Source organism: Copadichromis virginalis, linkage group LG10 (assembly GCF_057382275.1).
Source record: "Copadichromis virginalis isolate Kocher_CV1m ecotype Utaka linkage group LG10, C_Virginalis_male_GT1.1, whole genome shotgun sequence".
In the NCBI taxonomy this organism is placed as follows: domain Eukaryota; kingdom Metazoa; phylum Chordata; class Actinopteri; order Cichliformes; family Cichlidae; genus Copadichromis; species Copadichromis virginalis.
Genome location: NC_140627.1, coordinates 20626312 through 20649530, shown reverse-complemented (window position 1 = coordinate 20649530; position 23219 = coordinate 20626312). Strand labels below are relative to the sequence as shown.

The 23219-nt window shown below is 41.2% G+C and overlaps 3 protein-coding genes across 5 annotated transcripts; all 3 read right to left on the bottom strand.

The window, feature by feature from the left end:
* Positions 1-105: 105 nt before the first annotated feature.
* LOC146700398 (protein-tyrosine sulfotransferase 1-like) lies at positions 106-13514 on the bottom strand. Of its 3 annotated transcripts, XM_085470566.1 has the most exons (7): positions 12165-12401; positions 9149-9310; positions 7768-8446; positions 6450-6608; positions 6043-6296; positions 1904-2105; positions 106-475 (listed from the first exon to the last, which is right to left on the bottom strand). In XM_085470566.1, exons 3-7 carry the CDS (start codon positions 8173-8175, stop codon positions 440-442), a joined length of 1059 nt encoding a protein of 352 aa, XP_085326692.1. In that variant the 5' UTR covers positions 8176-8446; positions 9149-9310; positions 12165-12401; the 3' UTR covers positions 106-439. The 3 variants fall into 3 exon arrangements, with proteins under 3 accessions (XP_085326692.1, XP_085326693.1, XP_085326691.1); XM_085470567.1 differs by lacking the exons at positions 9149-9310; positions 12165-12401 and adding an exon at positions 13439-13514; XM_085470565.1 differs by lacking the exon at positions 9149-9310.
* Positions 13515-13743: 229 nt separating this feature from the next.
* crcp (calcitonin gene-related peptide-receptor component protein) lies at positions 13744-17681 on the bottom strand. Its single transcript, XM_085470568.1, has 6 exons — positions 17601-17681; positions 16563-16599; positions 16363-16461; positions 16180-16274; positions 16005-16062; positions 13744-15025 (listed from the first exon to the last, which is right to left on the bottom strand). The coding sequence occupies exons 1-6, from the start codon at positions 17606-17608 to the stop codon at positions 14879-14881; spliced, it is 444 nt and encodes a 147-aa protein (XP_085326694.1). The 5' UTR covers positions 17609-17681; the 3' UTR covers positions 13744-14878.
* Positions 17682-19244: 1563 nt separating this feature from the next.
* On the bottom strand, positions 19245-21556 carry LOC146700396 (E3 SUMO-protein ligase ZBED1-like). Its single transcript, XM_085470563.1, has 2 exons — positions 20412-21556; positions 19245-20294 (listed from the first exon to the last, which is right to left on the bottom strand). Exons 1-2 carry the CDS (start codon positions 21479-21481, stop codon positions 19637-19639), a joined length of 1728 nt encoding a protein of 575 aa, XP_085326689.1. The 5' UTR covers positions 21482-21556; the 3' UTR covers positions 19245-19636.
* Between the last annotated feature and the right edge of the window lie 1663 nt (positions 21557-23219).

Sequence of the window (23219 nt, the reverse complement as noted above, 5' to 3'; positions counted from 1 at the left end):
AAATTGTTCCAGTTCTGAAATTCCTGAATGGGCAACAGCAAAATAATTTATTAAGAAAATAAACATACGTCTTCAAAAAATATACAGTCGTTATGCTTCACGAACACCCAGCGAGTGAGGGATTGGTCTGAAGACAGATTCACATTGTGATGATGAGGTCATAACAGCTGACATGATGGTCGAGCTGAAACACAGATTCGACCTGGAGGGGTGGAACGATGAGTGGCGAAGAAGCAGAACTTCCCTGAGCAGGTAGTCCACTCCAGACCTGCATCTTAAACACTCCGCCAGTGTACAGACACGGACACCGCACACGAGTCTTACGAACGACTCAGAAACACACATGGAACACTTAAATCTTTCCTGCCAGGTGTAGCTCCTCCAGAACTTGAAATCTGTCGTTGCGGCGCATCCATATCGCTGAACATCACAGCCATGCTTAGCTGGGGTGAGGAACATCTGCTGATTTTTCTTTCTATGGAAAGAAAAGACAGAGTCATTCACAGGTCACAGAATAACAGGAGAAATTATCGAGGCTGATTTATGGTTGCAAACTGATTCACTCTGGCAGCTACGTGAAGTTCTCTGCACCGCTGGATGTCACTTGGTGAAACATAATATCTGATTAGAGTGCTGCATGTTAACATGCAGGTGCAGCAGTGGATGTGCACCAACATCTGGGCTGCAGCAGCTGTCGAGAAACAAGAACTGCAGCTCCTTCAGACTGTTTATCATGGCACTGAAGATTAAGGTCAAAGACCTGTTAAGGAAGTAGAGGACTGTTTGTTACACACTTCCTGCTCGCTGGCTCATCAGTGTGCATAACAAGGAATGAATTATTGCCAGCTTTTGTAATGTAATTAGCTGCTATAGTATCATATGGCTGCAATCTGACTCTGAACTGAGGAGGTTGAAGCAACATTTGTGTTCTTGGATTTTGCTACGCCAAGTACTGTTGACTGGTTTCACTTACCCTAATGTGGGCAATCAGGATAAGCGGTTATCAGAGACATGAACAAGTCTACTTGATTCTGATGGATTACAACTACAAGAGTGTTTTTTACTCTCTCAGCTGTAGACTCAGTGGTGTTTAAAGCTGCGTACACACACAAACCACAAGCAGCTACGGGTGAAATAACCACAGGTGACAGGAAGTGAGCAGGACAAGATAAACTTTTCTCAACTTCCACCTGAGCGACTGAAGCGACTACAAGTGAGAGTGAAGAATACAGCTGATTGACATTTGACTTGTCACTGATTTCATAGCCGTTGGTCTCTAATCTTGAGCCTAACCTGCTACGGAACAGGTTTTTAGAAAATGTTAACATGTGAACCTTCCTTGTAATACTGAAAACCCAAGGTTAAGTCTGAAGTTAGGTTGATAAGGCCAAATCCTACTTTGCAGTACAGATCTCTGGGCTGTGGGGCATTTGTGAAACAGCCAAACAGAGCACGCCTACATGCAACACCACATGTAAAATTAGGCAAGCTAGCACACAGCAAGGTGTAAAAAGACTATATAATGAAAAAGGATACATCTCTCCTGATCATGGGAAATACAATCATTCACTTTAGTGAAAACAAGCAGGAAGAAGCTGATGTTTTCCTGTTAACAGAAACATATACAAACAAACTGCAGGACTCCCTTGAATCCTTCTACTCAAGGGCAAATCTTTGTTTTTTTTAAGGTTTCTCTTGAGAGGAAAAGCTGGCTCGTTAGTTTCACCCATTCTTGAATTTAAAAAAGCAGAGCCAACTTTTCTAATTTAGGTAGTTATTGTTCATCTGCATGTCCTTTTGGTGGTACAATAAAATCTCCTTCCACTGTTTCATATGGTAAATTCATCATGTTAGGGTTTGGATGTCTAAGTGGCAAAAACACTTTTAACGCTTTTAAACTCACGTGTGAGTAGTTGAACTCAGGTGCCAGGGGCTCCGTTTTTGTGTAGTCGGGAGGGTTGGCATGGGGGTTGTAGCCCAGGCGAGCCAGCATGGGAGCGATTTCAGCCATGTCGTTGACCACGTCAGGGGGAATTTGCCCCACCCACTTGGACAGTGCCTCCGTATTCACTGGCTTCATCACCTGGTCTGTCGAACGCTCCACCCTGCAGAGAGCCAAACACCCACGTCATGTATGCGAGTGCGCAAGTTTTATACAAAGAGAAATTAGTTCTGCTCATTCATTTGATCTCTTTACAACCAAGGCGTGCCCCTTCACAGCAGCCTCAATGGGAAATAATAATTCATAAGTTACTGGCCACCAAAGAAAGATAAATAAAAGGGTTAAATACAAAAATAAAATATTAAAGAATAAAATAAATGCATTTTTTCTGTGTGCATTTGTGTCATAATCATGATTGGCAAGAATAAAACAGTTTAGTTCTTTAGCGTATTATTAATTTGCTTTTATTTTGTGTATCGACAGAAAATAATAAAGAGCGTCACAAAGAATTGCAGATGAGAACAGAGAGTAACTCGGAGGAAACTAGTCATTTTAAATCTTCCATATAACTCCCTCTGATTTAATTAATGTGTGCACCCTGTTCCACATTTCCTACTTTAAGCATTTGGGTGACTAACACTGCGCCGGCCGTTGCATAACTTCTCAAAATGAGGGTGCTAATTCTCCCAGAATGTGGCCTAATTCCTTCAAATGCGCGCCAAGTTTCAGTTTAGCAGCCAAACTCCCACCAAATCCCCCGAGCTTCTGGCCTGCAGAGAAATGCTCTACTTGAGGCACAACAAACAAGTGGAGCAACACAAATTAAAAAGTCTTTCTGTGGGAGTCCTGTAAGCTTTACTTAACCCTGAAAGGTTTGGCTGATTTAAAATGAAGATTTTCGGCATCCTGCACGACGTGATTAGTATTTTTTTTTTCTCATGGTGGGTTTGCCTGTTTTGAGTTGCATTTTTAGACTTGTGCTTACTGCTTACAGTCCTGATTTGCATGAGAACAAAACATCTGAGGTAAAACCCACAGGGTCAATCGCATTTGGTGAAATTCCCTTAAGACTAAACCTGAAACTGTTAGGGGAAAAATTCTGCAGCAGTTTTTTTTTTTAATAATATAAATGTATTAATCAATAATGAAAACAAACACAAAAACATACACTTGAACTTAAAGTGATTTTTTTTGCTAAATGTCACATTACATGACAAAACACATGAGTTTCAACTTTAGAAGACACGAAGGTCTCACAGTCATGTGACTTCCTGTGGTTTAAGACTTGTTTTGAGTGAACACCTCACACATATCATTCTTCACACATATTTTCACACCGTTGTGCACCCTGCTATATCTGACACTGTCATCTTAAGAAACAGAAAATCTGTTGGAATACAAAACATAAAAAAACCTGCAGGACTGAGGAGGATCCCAGTGAATTAGCTGAGATCACTCCGCACTTTAAACCCTCGGTGCAGACAGAATGAGTAAAAATCAAATTTTTTCCAGGTGCAACAGTTTCACTTTATTTCTCACTAATGCAGATGGAGTACTATCATATAGAAATGGATGAAGAAAAATGCGGCCATATAAAATAACTTATTCATTACATTATGGAAGACTTTATTTTAATTGCACTGTTGTTAATGAGGACAGACATACGTGTTGGCACCACTGCAGAGTAAACAGTCCAACTGGTGCCTTTCTTAATCTTGGACCATCATTTAACCTTCAAGCTGTGCTGCTTATTTACCATAAGCACATCTGAGAAGGCCTTATCATTCAATAAAGCATGTTGCAGTGTAAGAACATTTACTTTTACTAATGATTTGCTCTGTATTTTATTACAATGAAACTTTTATATGTTCATATACAGTTACTGAATAAATATCAAAGATGAGTAAGCAAAAATGTGGTCAGCACATGGAGTGTGTGAGCGAGACGTGTGAGAAGTGGGAATCTCAGCTGGCTTTCAGAAACCTGAAAAAAACAACACTTTCTATCGTGAAATATAGCTGCCCCTCAAAGCCAGCGGGGTGTGAATTCACAGGATGAGTAAACCGTTTAAATTCAGCATCATGCATGTGCACAGCGTATATGGCCTAACAATAATAACAGGAACACAGCCTATTAACTGCAAGCTAACTGCATATTCAGCAAATCTGTTTCTTTCATGCAAACCAATTAAAAAACTTCCCTAGACCTCCTCTAGACTGGATATGGCCGGATGTGTGTTGACCATTCACTTCATGCGCATTGGAGAATTTTTACCATCCTCCAGCAGAGACTGCATGAAAATTTGCGGGATTACTCCTGAGTCAAATTTGACGGTCTGATTTTCACTTTTGAAACAACTGAAACACTTTTGGTTTCTCAAGTTGTGAAACATCAAATTTTGCAAAACTAGTAAAATGGGGAAACCTCAGTTAGTTCAGTTTTGAATAAGTCGAGTGAATTAGGGCACTTTTAAAAACAACAAGGGTTGAACAAAATGCTGTGAACCAAAGCGGTATAAAATGCAACAGGAAAATAGAGAAAAACAGAAGACAAACAAGAAGCAAAACAAAAGAAAGGTGAAAACTCAGTCACATTTAAACGCAGCTGCAAATGGCTGAATAAACTGAGTATTCAGCATACTCCTCTCACAAGGGACAACGTCTCTCTTTGTCTGTCTGGGTGCTGCAGCTCTCTGCTCTGAACAGAGTAGAGGGGGCAAGACAATGCTCTGTCCAAAGGCACTAAATCCAGCAAAGAACATTACAACTTCTCAACAACAGTATGAACTTACAGTGCGTCACATCACACACAGTTTCATCCATTTTCTTCGGCTTCAATTCAGGTTTTTATGTGTAGGCTAGGGGGCTGGTGTTTATCCTACCTACCATAAGGTGAGAATGGGCAAGCAGTCTGTCACAAAACCATTCACACTCATGTTCACACCTATGTGCAATTTTAGAATTACCAGTCAAGCTAACCCCACTGACTGCATATCCTTGGACTGTGAGGAGGAAGCCGGAGTACTTGGAGACACCCCTGCAGACACGGGGATAACATTTGAACATAGGGCCTTCTTGCTGCAAGGCAAAAATGCTAACCACTGCACAATCGAGTTCTCAGTCTAAATTTTCATCTAAAACGCCTCCTACACCCCTTCTGGATTTCCAACTTGGAAAGCTGGAAGAAAGCTAGCAGTAGACACAACCGGTAATAAAACTTGAATCTGCACTGCCTATGTTGTGCGTTTTTGATCACTGATCAGGCTCTGTTCATGTACGTGTTTGCAGCGGTATTTTTAAGTGTGAAAACAAGTATTGTGCTCTCTTGCTAGTGATGCATGAATCGTTCAACCTCACTAAGAAGCAAAGCAAATCCCGTTTTCACTCACTGTCCTGCCTTTACTACTGGAATGTGCTCAGATGACATCTCAGTTCAGAGCTACCTGGAAGGCGGCAATTAAGTGATGACCTCTGCTGTGAGAGAGAGCGATGTCAGGAGATAAGCCTTCCAGCTAGGGTGTGTGTTTAACATTAGCGTACAGCCCAACAGAAGATACCCTCTTACATGCTACTTGATGCAACCAGACTACAAGGCTGATCCAGCAGATCATTACATAACTAGCCCTATCTCTCTGTGCTCTTTTTCCCCCCTCATTTAAAAGTGTAAACAACAAACAGAAACTTCTGTTAAACTATTTTTTACACTTAACAGAAATAAAATCATTTCTAAACAGAACTGAAGGTGAAAATGCAAAGTATGCATGTGCATTAAAACCATGTCATGGTTGAAATGTAATGTAATCTAAACTTCTTCAGTGCATGCACACATTGCATGCAAATACATTAGGACTGCTGCTACTTTTAAAGGTTAAAAATAAACCACTGTGGGTATCTTATCATGTGGAGAGTTTCAGTGTAGTGTGCTGTTTATTATGCTGAGGTTTTGAGATACCCGCTTCTAAAACGTTTGCCACAACAGAAGCTTTCATTTGAAAAGACACTTGAATCAAAGGCAGATATATAAAGGACGGCCCATCTGAAAACTTTATAACATTAAACAAACAAGTATCACTAAAGCTAGCACATATTTCATATACTCACTTTGATAGAGACACACCACCAGCCTTTCCAATCAGCTCTTCGTGGTGCAGCACCGATGGGTCCCACTGCAAATCCAGAAAGTGCAGCAACTTTCTCATTTCCTCCTCTGGTTGGAGGACAAGCTGCTCATAACGGATGGGCTGACACCTAGCGTATCCGACTGCCTGGCACTGGCTGAACATGGTCTCCACCGCACTGCTCCACTTTGTTAGGCAGTCCCTGTAGCTGGTCAGGTCAAAACCGGAGATGGTCACCTATGAAATGAGGCACAGTGTGAAGGTCACCACAGGAATCCCGACAGGGAAAACTCAGCGAGATGGCATGGGTTTTTTTGCATCTCTTGTGGCTGCTCGAACAGCCAACCTGAGAGGACGCTGTAGCATGAAGAAGAAAACAGACAAACGCACCTTGCGTGATATCATTGAGTGCACAGTTGCCCGTCCATCTCGTAGCATGAGCACAAACTTTGCTTTCGGGAAGATGTGAGCCAAATAAGACAGAGACTTCAGTGCAAACGGGTCCTTGTTGCAAAGGCGAGGCGCAGGCTCCCCGTGACCAACTATCACCTGGAACACACACACACACCCCGAATAAAGTCAATTATCATCATCTCAATATACAGAAATAATAACTGCATCAATATAAGGACTCACAAATGTCAGCAAACCCCTGCAGGCAGATCACTGAAACTATTGGAATGAATGTCATCAATCAAAAAACTTGAAGTTGGAAAAATTTGAACAACAAACATGTTTGAAATTGACCACAACAAAGAGTGCGGACCCAGGACATTTTATTTGTTTCTATCACCTGGCGCCACATATGAAACTCAGCCACGAGGTAATTAATACGTAATGCACTAGCTCAAACATAAATGCTGGCAACAACGTCAACCACTTCTTTAGATCGCGTCGCAGCTCTACAAAGATTCCCAGCAGAAGTGTAAATCGCGCTTAATGGCAACTCACCGCTGTATTATTGTACTAAACAATAAGGTGCTGCCACTTAGACAAAATTTCCACATCAGCGCTTTTATAGGGGAAGAAGTTAAAACTGTAAACATTTATTCCAGGAAGTTTCATATTATTTCATATTTCTTATTAAACTGCTGCAACAAAGGTCTGAGCTTTTTTACTGGTGTATCGTTAAAATGAAGGTAAAAACCAACACAACTGAATTAACTTCCCACTTTTTTTTTTCCATACACCATTTCTGCTCATTGGGAACTTCTTCCTGTCTCCTTCCTGGAGTTTGTATTGTTTATTGTTCATGGGGTCTCTAAGCTCCTCTTTTCTATTTCATCTAACCCTATACCAGCTGTGACAGATGTGTGCTCCTCCCTGAGCCTGGTTCTGCTCAGAACTTATATCTGACTGTTAGGGAGAGAAAGAGAGCGAAAACCTAACTCACAACATAAAGCAGGTTCAGACTGCTGTTGCTGTAAAGTGGTCCTATATAGCTAATTAAAGCAAAAAAAAGGAACGTTTTACAATATCCTGCAGGTTAATCTGGGCAAGCTAAAGATTTTCAATGCTGAAGAACTAAAAGATGAACTACAGATTCAAAAATATGGAAATTTGTCTTCCAATATTGGCATTTCTCTGGGGATTTATTGGGCTATACATGTGAATACAAACATGTGACCCTGTCTCTCTCACACACTCCTCACCATTAAAAAACATGAAGATGTGTTTCAGTATCGCAAAAGCAGCCTGAGAAACCCACCTCCAACAGGAACGCTCGCACAGCTGAGTCCAACACGTGGTCAGTGACGCCGGCCTCATCCAGTCGTATTCTCTCCTTCACTGAGCGGCTCCAAGTGGCCCTCATGGTCAAGAGGCGGGGAATCACTCGGGTCTCTTCTCCACACCGCACGGCATTGTGGGCGTCCAGCATGACGCGCATCAGTGTCGTGCCGCTCCTGGGGAAGCCCCCAATGAAGATAATGGGTGTGTCTTCTGGGAAGTGATCAGTCAGGGATAAGCTCTGATTGCCTGAGCCCAGAGTGAGCTCCATCCAGCGGCGCCGATGGCTTTTCGGAGGGCAGTCTACCCCGCTCATCCCCAGGTAGAGAAGGGAGACGGAGCAGAGGAGCACGCAGCCCAGCAGCAGGTTCGATCTGGTGCTCCTCATTGTTGGGGAGGTGTGTGTTTGGGAGTTAGGAGGACATAAAATTAATTCAGGGTCAGCTGAGGAGACTGGAGGGACTCACTTCAGTTTAACTTAGCCAGTTTGACAGTCAGCTTTTAGGATGAATGCTGGAAGTGATCCTGAAGGAATCCTGGAGGATGGTGTCTGGGAAGGCTCCTCACTTTTTTGCAGTTCTTTGGACCCGTTATCGGTGAGCAGGATCCAGGTGTGTCGCACTCCACAACCAGCTGTGCGTTTTATCCATGCTTCCTACCTAAGACAAGAGAGGAACATGTCATAAAACTCAGAAAAAGCTGCATAAGAATCAGCTTATGACCAAAGACACTGTGTTTCTCAATGACGGTAAAGCACTTCACTATTAGAGTACTTTCCCAGCCTCATTTTCCAGCTTCTGAGTATTAAAAAGCATGATTATCATGTTACAAATTTCCAATAAATAACTCTCAACATTAGCCCAGAGTGAGTTATCATCTGCTAGCAGTGTGCGAATGGTGGCCGTCGTTTTTGCCAAGAACACTTGCGCGCGCGAGCACGCACACACACACACACACACACACACACACACACACACACGGGCTTTCAGAGGAGCTGAAATGCATCCAGTTTTTCTCCTCAAAGCATCTATTTTGCATCACTCCTCCGGGGAGCCGCCGACTGCTAAAGCCATATCAAAGTTCACTGCGGCACGCAACGCAGACACACTCTCAGGCAATGTTTCTGAAGCCACTAATTACAGCTCCCTCATGCTTTTATTCTCACTGACAGTTTCTGCCACGCTGAAACGCAAATCAATTTGTTAAAGCTCACATTACTATTGACCAATTCAGACATCCTGCAACTTCCCCATTTATCTTCTGCAATGTGCATACGAGGAGTTTCACAAGTCGGTGTTTAATTCCTCTTACTGGCACTCTAAAACAGCAAAGCATGTATAAAGCACCGAGCCACTACTTACTTAAGTAAATGCTTGAATTAATGCAACTGAAACTGCAGCATCTTGCAAAAGTGTATCTGAAATATTCCTCCATTTCTCAGGGGCATTTTGGCATCTTGCTTGTTCTGTCTGGGTGTGGAGGGATCCCGAACATCTGGATGGCATGTGGGGGAGCAGTACCCTCTGTGGGTTGGATGAAACCGCCTGAAAAAATGTTCTCTCTGGCAAAACTAAAAGTAAAAACAGCTGTAAACGAGGACATTGGGGTTGGGCTGTGATGGTTTGGTGCTGTCTTAAACTATCCTAAGTCTAGTAGCACCCAAACGATTTTTACATGTAATTCTAATTTAATTTGATGCAGAGATTAAGCCACTTGGAGCCTGCAGAGGCAAAGTACTGAGTCTTGATGCTTTTTTTCGCCCCTTTTTCCTCAACAGATTTAAAAGCCTGGATCAGACATGTTACAGAAAAAGAAGCATATTTTCCAATTTAAACACTCCAGTGTTTTAGTCCTCCCATTGCCAGTTAAACAGACATGTATGGATAGTTTTTGTTTTACATACAGATTCAGTTGAAACAGAGAAGGGAAGGAAATCCTCTCGAATGAGAAACATTAGTTTCTGATTATTTGATGGCACCTGAAGTGCTGAAAATCTACTGGATATTTTATTTTTAGAGGGAGCAAAACATTAGGAACACTTAATTTGTATATTTTTTAATGCTTAGTAAACCACAAACAAAAGTCAGTTCTCCTTTACTGCACTTCAGTGGAAGTAATAACAAATATCTGAAAACTCAGGCAAACCTTTCTGCATGGGTAAGCATGTGTTTAGAAAGAATGGTTAAATTGGTTTCTGCAAACACAACATATCTGAAAACTGTCTTTTCACAAACACACCTAAAATAATAAGAGGAATGAACCGTGATCACAGTCCATCTGCAGAATCTGCAGTTCAGGTGGGTTGCAAGAAAGCAACGCCTTTGAAACCTTTGAGCAGAAGACTGTCACGAAACCTCCAAACAAATATATAAACTGACTTCCTGCCAAAGATAAAAATCTTGACAGTTATGTTTTAAAGTTTCAGTTTGCAGTTCTCACCACTGAATATCCATGTTCATTCGTTTTTATGTTTACTTTATTTATACTCTATACCGTAATGACAGGCTTTCCTCAGTGAAGTGAATGCTCACCTCAGGTCTCTATATTTGTTTTATTCCTCATTTATTAACGGTGTTTGAATTTTTAGCCCCGCTCACCTGTTCTTACACACACAATGCTTCTGGTTTACAACAGTGAACACACTCTCACCACACACTTTGTTAGGCATACCTGTTCAACTGCTTGTTAACACGAATATCTAATCATCCAAACACATGGCAGTGACTCAGTTGGATGTTGTTCCCAGACAGGCTGATCTGAGTATTTCAGAAACTGCTGATCTACGGGGCTGTTTTTGCACACAGTCATCTCCAGTGTTTACAGTGAAGGGTCCAAAAATAAAAGAGCAAATACCCAGTGAGGGACAGTTCTCTGTGAGAAAACGCCTTGTGGATACCAGAGGTCAGATGAGAGAATAACCAGTATGCAATAGAGCATCTCTGAAAGCAAAACACGTGAACTGGGAAGCAGATGGGTTACAGCAGCAGAAGACCGTACTGGGTGCCACTCCTGTAGACTAAGAACAGTAAACTGAGGCTAAAGTGCACACAGGCTCACGAAAACTGGACAACTGTCACTTGCCTCCTGTGACGGTAGGGTCAGAATCTGTTGTAAGCAATATAAAAGCATGTTCATGAAAGCACCCATCGTGCCTTGTATTGACAGTTCAGGCTGATGCTGGTGTAATAATGTCGGAGATATTTTGTTACCAACTAACCATCATTTAAGCACCACAGCCTACCTTGAGTATTACTGCTGACCATGCCTATCTCTTTATGACTGCACTGCGCTCTTTGCTTTTGATGGCTATTTCCAACAGAAAGTAACACTTTCTGGTTTCCTGACATGACAATAATTTCACTGTACCCGTATGTGCTCCACAGTCACCAGATCTCAGTGCAGTAGAGCACCTTTGTAAGGGAACAGGAGATTTGCATCATGGACGTGCAGCCAAAAATCATGTCAATAATGACCAAAATCTCCGAGGAATGTTTCATTGAATCTGTGCTATGAAAAATCAAGACAGTTTTAAACCAAACAGGGATCCAACCCAATACTAGAAAGATGTACCCAATAAAGTGTCCAATGAGTGTCTCTCACAGGAAACATGTGGCTCTAAAACTAATGAGCGGATCTATGGGTACATCCCTTCTGAAACCCAAAATGATTAGCTGACAGAAAAGCAGCTGAAACAACAGTTTTACTGTCATTAAACAAGGAAGAAGTGTACAAAGTCTACTAAATCACTGTATATCCGTCCTATATCTGGAAGACATTTATCCTGCCATATAAAATGCCACGTTAACCCTAGCTTTAGTAAGGAAATAGTCCTTACTGTCACACAAAAACATACCCTTTGCTCCACATTTAGTTTGTAAGGATGTGCCCTCCTACTCTGTGCTGCATTGTTTCCTCTCGGTGTCAACAAATGTGAAATGACGGTCTCAAAGGCTTATGCTGAGTTGCAGCTGCTTCATCCTGAATTGAGGCTCTCTCTCGTTATTTATTTATTTTTGCCGAGTTGCACAAAAATATGTTGGCCCAGCTGGCTGCTGGTGGGTGTATTTGAAACAGGTCACCGCTGTCACTGCAGTGCGCGTGCTTGTATAAATAGGATTACTGCACGGCAGCAGAGCGCAGGCCCAGCAGCCACAAACATCTGGTCTCCCTGCACCCCGAAGCAGGAAGGCAAAAAATCCGCCAGGTGAGTGAGTACACGGGACACCTACGGCTCTCCATAAACGACAGCCAGACTGTCACGGCGCGTTTTCACCGCCTGCACCTGGTATGGATGGGCTAATTCGGTTCCATTTAGATAGCTATCCTAGCTGGAAATGTCTTAACCGTGAAAAAGAAGAAAAAATGGTGTTCACTCACCAGCCGAAATACGAAGAAGAAACACACACATGGACCTTAAGCCAGAGGCAGACAGCTGCTCTGTCTCCCCCCACCTTCTCAACACACACACATCGGTGTTTACTCTCATCTATGGGCGAAGGTCACCGCCGTGGTGTCTACACCATTTCCTAACTTCGTGAGAAGTCGAGCTGTATCTAACATTCACACAGAGAGCGAGAGAGAGAGATAGGGGAGCAGACGATACGAGCGCAGGCTGGCAGAGAAAGCTGGGCGCTGATTGGACGAGCACAGCTCTCAATTCTAAAACGCATCTGCTTGGACGATTCTGATTGGTGGAGGCGTTAAAGGGCAATTTCGTCGACATAAGAGAAGCCGAGCGAAGCAAAGCAGTTGCACCGGAGGCAAGAATTACTTTACCTTATCGATTTGTATGCTCTCAGTAAAAGCCCACCGGGGAAATTTAATCACAGCGCGCGATTTAAAGGAGGTTAAAGCCGCCTCATTTAATTTACCCATCATTTCATTAGGAGCAGGTTTTTGGCTACCCTTAACATCGCCTTTATGATAGATTGCGGCCTCTGTGGACGACCATGTGTGACCAAATTACAAGTAAAGCTGCCAACATGCAATAAATAAAATATTCAATATCGACTCAGTCCATGGATAAGTCATGAGAGACATGAATAATAAATGAAATAACTAGTGAGGTGATGAAAAAATAAATAAAGGAAAAGAATTATATGCTTTTGCTTTATACGCTGACACTCTCTGGCCACTTCATTAGAAAGCCAGTAAGTGGACATCAAGTCAAACAATTTAGGCATGTAGATATAGTCAAGATAACCTGCTAGAGTTCAAAGGGAGCCTCAAAAGGAAAGAACCATTTCATTACAGCAATTATGGTGATTATTGTTGGTGCTGGTCTAATGACCTGCTAGGATTTTCCCACACAAGCATCTTTAGGGTTTACAGAGAATGGTCCGAAAAAGAGGAAATATCCAGCGAGCAGCAGTTCTCTGTGCAAAAATGCCCCGTTAATGTCTGAAGAGAATGGCCTGACTGCTTTGAGGACACATAAGAACAAAGGTTTGCAGAAGAGCATCTCTGAAAGCGCAACCAAATCTTGAAGCAGGTGGCCTACAGTAGCAGAAGACCACACTGGGTGCCACTCACTGTCATCTTAGAACAGGAAACTGAGGCTCATTAAAACTAAGCAACAGGAAATTGGAACTACACTTGGTTTCATGAACACAACACTGAGATCACTGCACTCAATTGGCCTCCAGACTCACCAGATCTCAATCCAGTAGAGCACCTTTGGGGTGTGGTGGAGCAGAGTCTCATCATGGATGTGCATCTGAAAAATCTGCAGCAACTGTGTGATGCTGTCATGTCAATGTGGACATGGCATCTCAGAGGGATGCTGTGAAGAATTAAAATCACATTGCCAAGTAAATACTGAGTCTAAAGCACATCCCTGTTTTTGTAAATGCACTGTGACTCATTTTAACACCACATCCTATTTCATATGTAGACTTTTTCCCCTTTTTACTTCTCCCCTATTTAAATCTGGAAAAAAAATTCCCTCACACAAGCGTAGTCCTCTAATGGAAAACTTTAATTACAATAATATGTCAATCTTTTCCCCCAATGATGCCAAAGATATGTTGCCTACTTCCACTTTTACTGTGTTCTTACCAGTCTTGACTGCAGAACAAAATTAATATAGTACAGTAAAACTGTCAGATTTGGTAGTTCGTTATCGTAAGAATGAAAGTAACAGCGATAACTGTGATTGTCATATAGAAATTAATAAAGTGTTCCTCCTGTTTACATTTACAAGCATGACCGATTTGGCTGGGTTGGGGGGCTTGGCGCGCTCAGATGTGCTGTCCAAAAAATCAGTGTTCACTTCACTTAGGCGTCCCGCCTCGGCAAGGTACTTGGCAAGCACAGGAAACTGATGTGATATGTCAACAGGAAGCCCAAAAGCAGAAATGTACATGACTCTAACCAGCACATCCTTCCTCTACTACAACAGAAAGTTGAGAAAAAAAAACTGGAGTTGATCCAGGGCCTGTGGTTAAAGAGTTTGTGCTGCAAACCTGTAGTTTATATCCCGTGTGACCTCTGCACGGTTACAGAAACACATCTCTGTGAAACATGTCCTGCAGTACTGACAACTACAGCCCTGCAGCCATACCTGAAAGCAGACATAGTGGCTGCAACTTTTCTGTGTGATCCAAAATTACAAACAACCGCTGCATATTTCAGCTGTTACATCTCTTTGTAATGCAAAGGGTAAAAAAGTGTCAGCATGTTTTAAAAATCATTGCTTCGCAAACTGAATAAGAGTTGAGTGACAACCTCCTGGCTTATATTGTTCTTTGTTATTACACAGGCCAATCTAATCATACGGTTTGATCTTACATTTATGCTGCACCAGCTTAAGTTTAATCGCACAACTGTCTAACATTGCAGCTTTGGAAATCAGAGTCCAATAATTCCTATTGTGACACACTACCCTGTTTGATTTAACGCAGCTATGTAGTATGAATGCACATAGAGAAACAATCAGTATATCTTCTTCTGCTTATGTAACAGGTCAACTTGATGTGAATTATCAAGCTGTCAGGCAGCATGTGTCCCATCATGCACAGTTCAATTAGTCGTGCAAATAATCACAGTCCATCCAGTTCTGCAGTTATCTCCAGTTCTGGCCCGTCATGGTGTCATGACTGTTCGCCACCATCATCCATCTCTGTGTCTGCTGGAGCTGCGTTTTCTTGCTCTGGGTCTCCCGGTAGGACATCTGTGACTGTCTGGATAAGCTCCTCAATCTGCTCCTCTGATAGTCGCTCTTCACTCTCTTCTACCATCTGAACACAGAAAGAAACTTCAGACAGTGCAACACTAAAGCCTCCTGATGTGATTTCATCTTCTGTTTTCAGTTTGTTTTTGCTTTATGTCTTTGTTCTGAAGCTTTTGATCATATCACATGATTTCCATCAGTAGATACAGTTTGCCAGCTTTCATGGAAGTGTCGATGCTTGAATGTCCAAAAGGGGCAACTAGTCCCTGAAGTGCTCAGATAAAACTGGGAAGAGATCTGTAAAATATCTACATATTACTGAAAACTGTTGAATTCTACAAGCTGATGAAAACCATGTGATATGAGATTAAAAGCACCAGACTCAACAGCGTCACTTTATCAGTGGATTCTTCAGCACATTTAGCGTCGGCAAAGAACAACTCAAACTACATTTTTACACAGTCTGAATGAGCCCAGACTGCTGCAGGGACACTCCAATCTACTAACTTTAATGTGCAAGGTGGATATTTTTTGGTGGTGTTATTTTCATCTGTGATTTACAGCTCCACGGACAGATTCTGAGTTGAAATGACCCACAAATCTGCATGTTTGACATCATTTTTGTTTTTTCTTCAATAATAAAGCCTTAAAAAAGTGGCCATTAGCAGAGGTTAGGTTAGTAGTCCTATGTAAAAACAACACAAAACAAAACAAAAACAGTGTTTCTGTCCCGTCTGTGGAAGCCAGGCTCATCTGTTCCTACTTAAGTGAGCCATCACACAGTTCATTTGTATTATTCAAACAATTTGAAGGTGCATTTGCTTTGCTTGTTGTTGCCTTCACAAACGTAGGTGTCCATGCCGCCTGCCTGCCCAGCAAGATCCTTTTACAGCTCGGACGTATAAAGCAGAATACCAGCACACCTATTCTTTAAGTCACTCTGAGAGTACAGAGTCATTTCTAATTAAATGAGAACAATGTAATAAATAATAATGTAATAAAAACACTGTAGATATGAAGATGCAATTTAATTTAAAAACACTCACAAGCTGGATTTCCACTGCAGTCAGAGGCCGGTGGTTCAGTAGCTGTAGTTTTTCTGCCCTGTTTGGGAGGAAAAACAGTTCTCATCTAAAAAGAGCTGTGCATCTTATGCTGACTGTAAAGTTCTATTGAAAGTATCAAGGCTGGAAGTTAGTGTGATGGCCTGATCTTACTGACTTTGTGAGTTTGTGCGGCACCATGGTGGTGAGAAACTCCTTGACAATCTCAGGGCTCTGTCTGCTGCAGGGCGTCTTCGATAGGTACTTCAGCGTCTGGTGGAAGTACAAACCAAACTGTGGCTGTGCTTTTGAAAACGGGTAAACATGACAGGCACGAGAAACGCAGAGGATGTTTTCTGACCTCATACATGATGGTGTTGAGGTTCTGCTGCCCGGCGCTGTGTTTGTGCTTCCCGCTGTCCTTTCTCTGCTCCTTCAGGTCTGTGAGGAGTTTGAACACCTGAGGAACACACAGGTAAACAAAAGTGTCATCGGCCTGATGAGTTATTCTTTGAACTGACCACAGAAAATAAAGAAGAAAGTGAGAAAATATGACCTTACCTCATAGTTGCTGAGCATTGCAGCATTAGCATTTTTCCTGAGAATAAAAAAAAAAAAGTAAGCATTTGTTTTTGAGGGTTATCTCAGTGGAGGCTGTGGTGTTTAAAAGATGTTTATACAAGGTAGAACAGATCCAGGCTTTCATGTTTTTTTATGCCAAATTCTGACCCTACCATCTAAACATTCCAGCAGAAATTGAGACTCATCAGACCAAGCAAAATTACTCCAGTCTTCAGGTGTCTAATTTTGGTTATTCTATATGAACAGTAGCATTAGTTTTCTGTTCTTAGTTGACAGGAGTGGCACCCAGTGTGGTCTTCTGCTGCTTCTGTGACTCGTCTACTTCAAAGTTCAACTCGTGATGCTCTTCTGCATGTCTTGGTTTCCTAAATATACTGGGTTGTAACCATCTGATTTACCGATTTTAGATATTTGAATTGATAAAGTGGCCACAGAGTATTTGTGTAGCACATTTGTAAACAATATAAAATATGGGCTACCATAGCAATGGGATTGCAACTATTAATATACTAAGATTATTTGTTCAAACGAGCCAGTTTAGTGCTAAGTGTCAAAATCTCAGCATTATCATTATTATTATTATTAGTAGTAGTAGTAGCAGTAGTAGTAAATAATGCATCAAACAAAACGAAAACATCTCCTCGCGTGAGAGAACCTGGCATCTGTTTTCACGTGTAATTTATAAATAAATAAAAAATAAAAAACAATTTCGATCAAAGCACAAAAATCTGGATCAGTAAAGTGCTGACAAATGCACTTGTTATTATGTTCTCATTAACGTTCTGCTGCGTTTACTTAATTTATTTGTTTATTGTTTATTTCAGATTAACTGGAAAATGTGACTACAGCCCTCACACGGGTCCCAATAACTGAACCGGAAACTAAAAGACAGCGAGGCAGATTCTGCACTTTTAACCACAGCGTTTAGCCTCAGGTGAAACAAAACGTTATAAAAATATCAGTTAAAATTATGCAGATATAAAAATGAAATCCATTTTAACTCAAAAACGGTCTTACACTTCCATTTCGCCTGGCACGTCGCTCCGTTACAAATGTGTCCGTGTGGGAATGCTAGTCCGCCTTAAACGTTCCGCCGCTAGGTAACCTCGATGGAAGTTGGAGGGCAGAGGCCAACCTGGTAAAGGAAATTAGTACCTGGGGTATCAGGTTACTGTATGAAAAATAAAAAAACTTTCATCTGTATCTTTTTTTCTTTAATTGTTGAAATCTCCCATTCCGTCACTGTTTTGCTTTATGCTGCCCTCTGCTGTTCAGACTATTTATGATTTTATAAATGCTGTTTATTCCTAATGTGAACATGTGAAGCAGCAGTCTTACAAAAACTTATTAACATCCAGATTAAAAACTGTAGAGATATGGCCATCTGTCTCAGCACGATCTTTCTGAAAGTCTAGGAGGAGGGGCTAATGCATATGACAATGTAACTCCAGACACCTTTCTGGACGGACAGAGATTATTCTGCAGGGCATCACTCCTACTCTATGGGGGACCACAAGAGCCACATGCGTCGAAATAAAGAATTCTGTGCTTAAATAATGAATTGTACAAAAAATTATGCATTTGTAAAATCATTGTATTTATCCAAACATCAGTAAATTATTACATTATAATGTAATAATTTAATTTAAAATAAAAACACAATTTTTAAATAAAAATATCCATCAAAATATACTTCTGATCAAAAATGAATTTCACAAAAAAATTTAATTTTCAAAAAAAGCCTGATTTCCACAAACATTTTCAAATTCCAAATTTTAAAAACAGGTCTTAAAAATCGTTTATAAAAACAATTTAAAAAAAGTGAAATATGTAAATGGATTCAACAATCAAAGCTATATTTCCCAACAGCACAAATTAGCTATGTTTTTGTAAGCTGCTGTGCTCTTCACAAATAAAGCTTGAAGCAGCTCAGACTATTAGAATCAGGACTGAGGCCTGTTACATTTCTACAGTGTTAGAGCAAAGGCTGCAACCTACAGCCTTTAACTCGTGATTAAAATGCTGACAGTGAACACATCAGTCCAGATGTTAGCACATTACTTTATGATACTGAGAGTTAAAACAACTGAGACAAGGTGATTAAAATAGTAACTGTCAGTTCTCTCGTTCCTTATATGATTACCCTCTGCTAAGACTGGAGATGAAACTACTGATTTGAGCTCATTTGATTTAATATGCGGGTGCACACATTCATTCTCAACTGGACATAAATGATGATCAAGAACAATGTTTAGTTTTATTATTTACATGATGTTTGTGTTTATTAATGCAATTTGAAAGTAAATACTCAAAAGTTGGATGTATGATGGACTCATTAAATCCCAGCTTCTAAACACAGTATGCTGAATCTTAGCATTAAATGCCCAGTATATTCTAATCCATACAATTTAAGCATTCACAGCACCTACAATATCTACACCTGTGTGGTGGCAAATGTACAGATCTCTCTCTCTCTCTCATATATCTATCTATATATCTATCTATCTATCGTGTCAGTCGCTTAAATTATCGTGACTAAATACTCATGAAAAATCGCAAATTAACCATTTTTTTAAAAATCTGTTCTAAAGGAACTTTAGGATACTCTTCATGTTTCTAATACCTTCAACAGTATGGGAGTGGACAAACTACTATACTTGCTTTATGCAAATATGTGTTTATTGTTAATCGCAACAATTCAAAACAATGAAAAATACAATGAGAAATCCAGAATACTGTTCAACAAAGCCTCAAAAGGTACTGAATACTCAAAATTATGCCGAAAAGAATCATATACTCCCACACAATGTAACTGTTTAATTTACCATTAGAGTGGGATCAAAACAAGGAATGCAGTTAGGGTATGAATAAAACAATTTGGCTATACTTCTTTTTGCTCTCCAGTTGTTTTTTTTTAAGCAGAGGCTGAGCAACCCAAGCTTCTTCCTCCTTTTTTCCTAATAAAACATGAACATGGAAACAGCACATAGGAGAAACAAAGAATAAAAAAAATAAAAAAAACCCTAGAACATACAGTACATGGGTTGTCACTATTACTTTGCACTAACCCAATTGCTCAAACAGACATGCATCTTAACATTTTGAGATGACAGCGCAGCTCGCTTGTTCTGAAAAACATGCCCAGAAAGTGAAAATAACCTCTCACATGGTATGGATGTGGCAGGTGTTGCCAAGTACATGCGTGCAAGGTAGGCCATCTCACTGTGTGCCCCTTCATGCTTGGACCACCATTTCTGGGGACAGTCCTCTATGTCAATAGTTGGCTCTGCCCTGTATCGCTCCACACATTTCTCAATATAGTCCTCCTCTTCATCAGATGAAGACTCTGAGGCAAACATGAGAGCTGATCTTTTCTTAGATGGCTCATATGTTGCTGGTTGTTCAGGCTGTGCAGGCCTCTGCCTCTCCCTGAGCAATGCACTGATCAAGCGCCACACCTCAGCCCTGTCAGCTCTGCTTAGACACTTAAGACCCTTAAACCTAGGATCCAGTGCTGTTGCAACCCTGAGCCACATGATGTTAGTTTTTTCCTTGTGCTTCTCCATTTCTGCTTTAAAGGTCTCCTTGAAGTTAACCATGTAAGCTGGGTCATACTCAGAGACCTCCATCACTCGCGACAGGTGACACAAAGCTGGCAACACCACTGAGCAGGAAACAAACTTCTCCCCTCCCAAAAGTTCAGTTATATACCTGCAGTAATAGAGAAACATACGTCATTAAGAATTTGTTACATTCAATCACAAAAGGTCAAAATACATTATACACACACTCTCTATGTCAGAAGTGGTAAAAGTATTAATAAATTACCTGCAGTGTTCAAGGACCGCCTCCAGCTTCTTCAGTTTCTCCACTTCAGCTGTTGTTGGCATTGTGACATTAGTTGGATGTAGTGCCAGTGCATCTCTCAGTGGTTCTTGATTTCTCAGAACATGCTTGATCATCTCCAGGGTACTGTTCCATTTTGTTGATACGTCCTGTGTAAGTGACTCCTTTTTATGAAAATGTGCAATTTGCTGTTGTTCGAGCTCCAGTGCGTTCGGTGGGCTATGGTTGAAATGGCCTATGACCTTTCTGCATTTTGCCAATGCGCTGTTAAATGGACTGTTCTGTAGAGAAACTGTGATGGCTCGATGGAGGCTGTGTGCGATGCAAGGCATATGCTCTACAGGTAGCTGACTGGCCGCTGCAACCATGTTGCATGCACCGTGAGTGGTCAGCGTGCTGACTTTATGTTCAATCCCCCACTGTCTAGCTACCTGCAGAAACTGCTCGGCGCACGTGTCGGCGAAGTGCTGCTCCTCTGTCTCCATAACAGTCAGAACATGCGACTTCAGTTCCCACTGTGGTGAAAAATAATGTGCTGTTATTCCAAGGTAACTGTGATTACTTCGAAAAGTCCAATAGTCTCCGGTGAGCGCAACCGTATTGGTCTGCCCCAAAGTCTCCTCGACTTTGGCTTTCTCATCTTCATATAAGTTGTGGATCTTGGCTACAGTGGTGGCTCTCGAAGGCAATTCATACGTGCAGTCGTTGGACGCTATGCGAATTATTTCAAGTAGCCCCTCATCCTCCACAATGTCAATCGGCCTCCAAGCTGTAGCCACCCATTTTGCTATGGCTGTTGAAAGTTTGTTGGTTGTAGAATTGTCCATACGTCTCCTTTGAAAGCTATCCAGCATGGTCTGCATCTGGCGAGGGAGATTCTCTGCTTCAGCTGTGTGCTTGGCTAGCAAATGGTATTTGAGACTGGACGTGCTACGGTGATAGCGCAGTTCACATCGACAGTAAATACAAACTACTTTGGTCTTGTCAAGAGATCCATCTGGCATTGCTTTAAAATTGAACTTGCCGTTCAAAATACGCCCTTTTTTGTCCATTTCTGCTCACTAGCGATGGCTCGCTTGAAGCTGAAGCTCCGGTGAGTCCACAACACGCTGGTTCTCGACGCTTGATTCGTTTGGTCAGAGTCACGTGATCAGTGACGTCCGACGCTTCGTAACTGATACGATTCGCGAGATTTGTGGAGTGTTTTGGTTGTGAGAGATAGCAAACCACTGATCGTTTTATTAAGAGATATCGAGCCAGCGAGGAAGAGAGGTTTTGTCGTGTGGGAGTATTTTGAATTGATTTTGGTCAATCGGGTGGCTTTGTCAGCTTTCTGTTCTTGTTTTTCGCTTATGTTTTCTGTTCAAATGTTAACAAAACAAAAATCTGCTTTTCATAATATAAATATCGTTAAATAACTTTAGAAAGACTTCCATTTGACTCTTTAAATTTAAAATAAACTAATAAACTAATCTTAAAATGTTATTCTACAAAATGTGCTGCAATTTAATTTGTTTATTCTTCAGGTGATAGTCTGTGGGACCCAGGAAGACTGAATCTAACCAACATGCATTGCAGTTTCTGTGCACTCCAGCCTCTTCTGTTCCATGTGAGAGGAATTTCTTTTGGGCAAGACAAAAAAGAAACAGACTCGGTCATCACACAGTGAAACAAATTCTCTTGTTAAATAATAATGAAAAAACGCTACATTAAAGGCATCACGTTTTTGCTTTACAAGTTCATAAGCATTTTCCTTTTCCTGTTCACAATCAATTCTACCCCCCCCCCCTCCCCCACAGGTCATAAATAAGTATACGATAATTGGCCTAATATCATATTATTTATAAACATACCTGTCCAGCTGTCCAGTGATTAATTGCACAAGTACATGGAGAGAGGAACTCACAGCACAAACATACTCCATAATGTGTTGCACATTATTACAATTATTTTTCATCTTTTGTATTTACCAACATCAAGATGTCACCAGCAAATACCACCATGGCGCATGTTTAAACAAGGAAAGTTTATTGATCAAAACTATTCATTTAACGAATAAACATAACTTCTTTTTTCAACCCCCCAAAAATACATGTTCAAAGCAACACAATGGTGGCCTAATATCAGACTGAATTGTGAACTCCACTCTGTGGAGTCGGCAGTCATAATGAAGCAGTTCGTTTTATTTTGTAGATTCAAGCTGCTTGTTATATTTTTGGCCACCAGATGTCACCAGAGTAAGTAAAATTTTATTTATATAACACATTTCTAGATAAAAAGATCACAAAGTGCTTCACAAAGTATAAAACAAAAACAGACAAAAGTTAACAAAATGCAATTCTACAAAGATGTGTTTTTAGTTGTTTTTTAAAAGTGATCACTGAGTCCGCAGATCTTAAGTTCTGAGGAGTGGACTGTATTGAAAAGCCTCGAATAATAAACCCTTTTAAACAAGCTTCAATGCTTCAGAAAGCTTAATTTGGCAATCACTACTACAAAACAGTCACAGCAATATAAAAAAAAAAAAATTCCCATCTCGCCCCTGTGGGCGGTCTGTCCTTTCAAGCTTGGGTCCTCTACCAGAGGCCCAGGGGCTTGAGGGTCCTGCGCAGTATCTTCTCGCTGTTCCTAAGACTGCGCTCTTCTGGACAGAGATCTCCAATGTTGTTTCTGGGATCTGCTGAAGCCACTGGGACCACTGTTACCTTCACCCTCCACATTTTCTTGAGCTCTTCTCTGAGCCGTTGGTATTTCTCGAGCTTCTCGTGTTCCTTCTTCCTGATGTTGCTG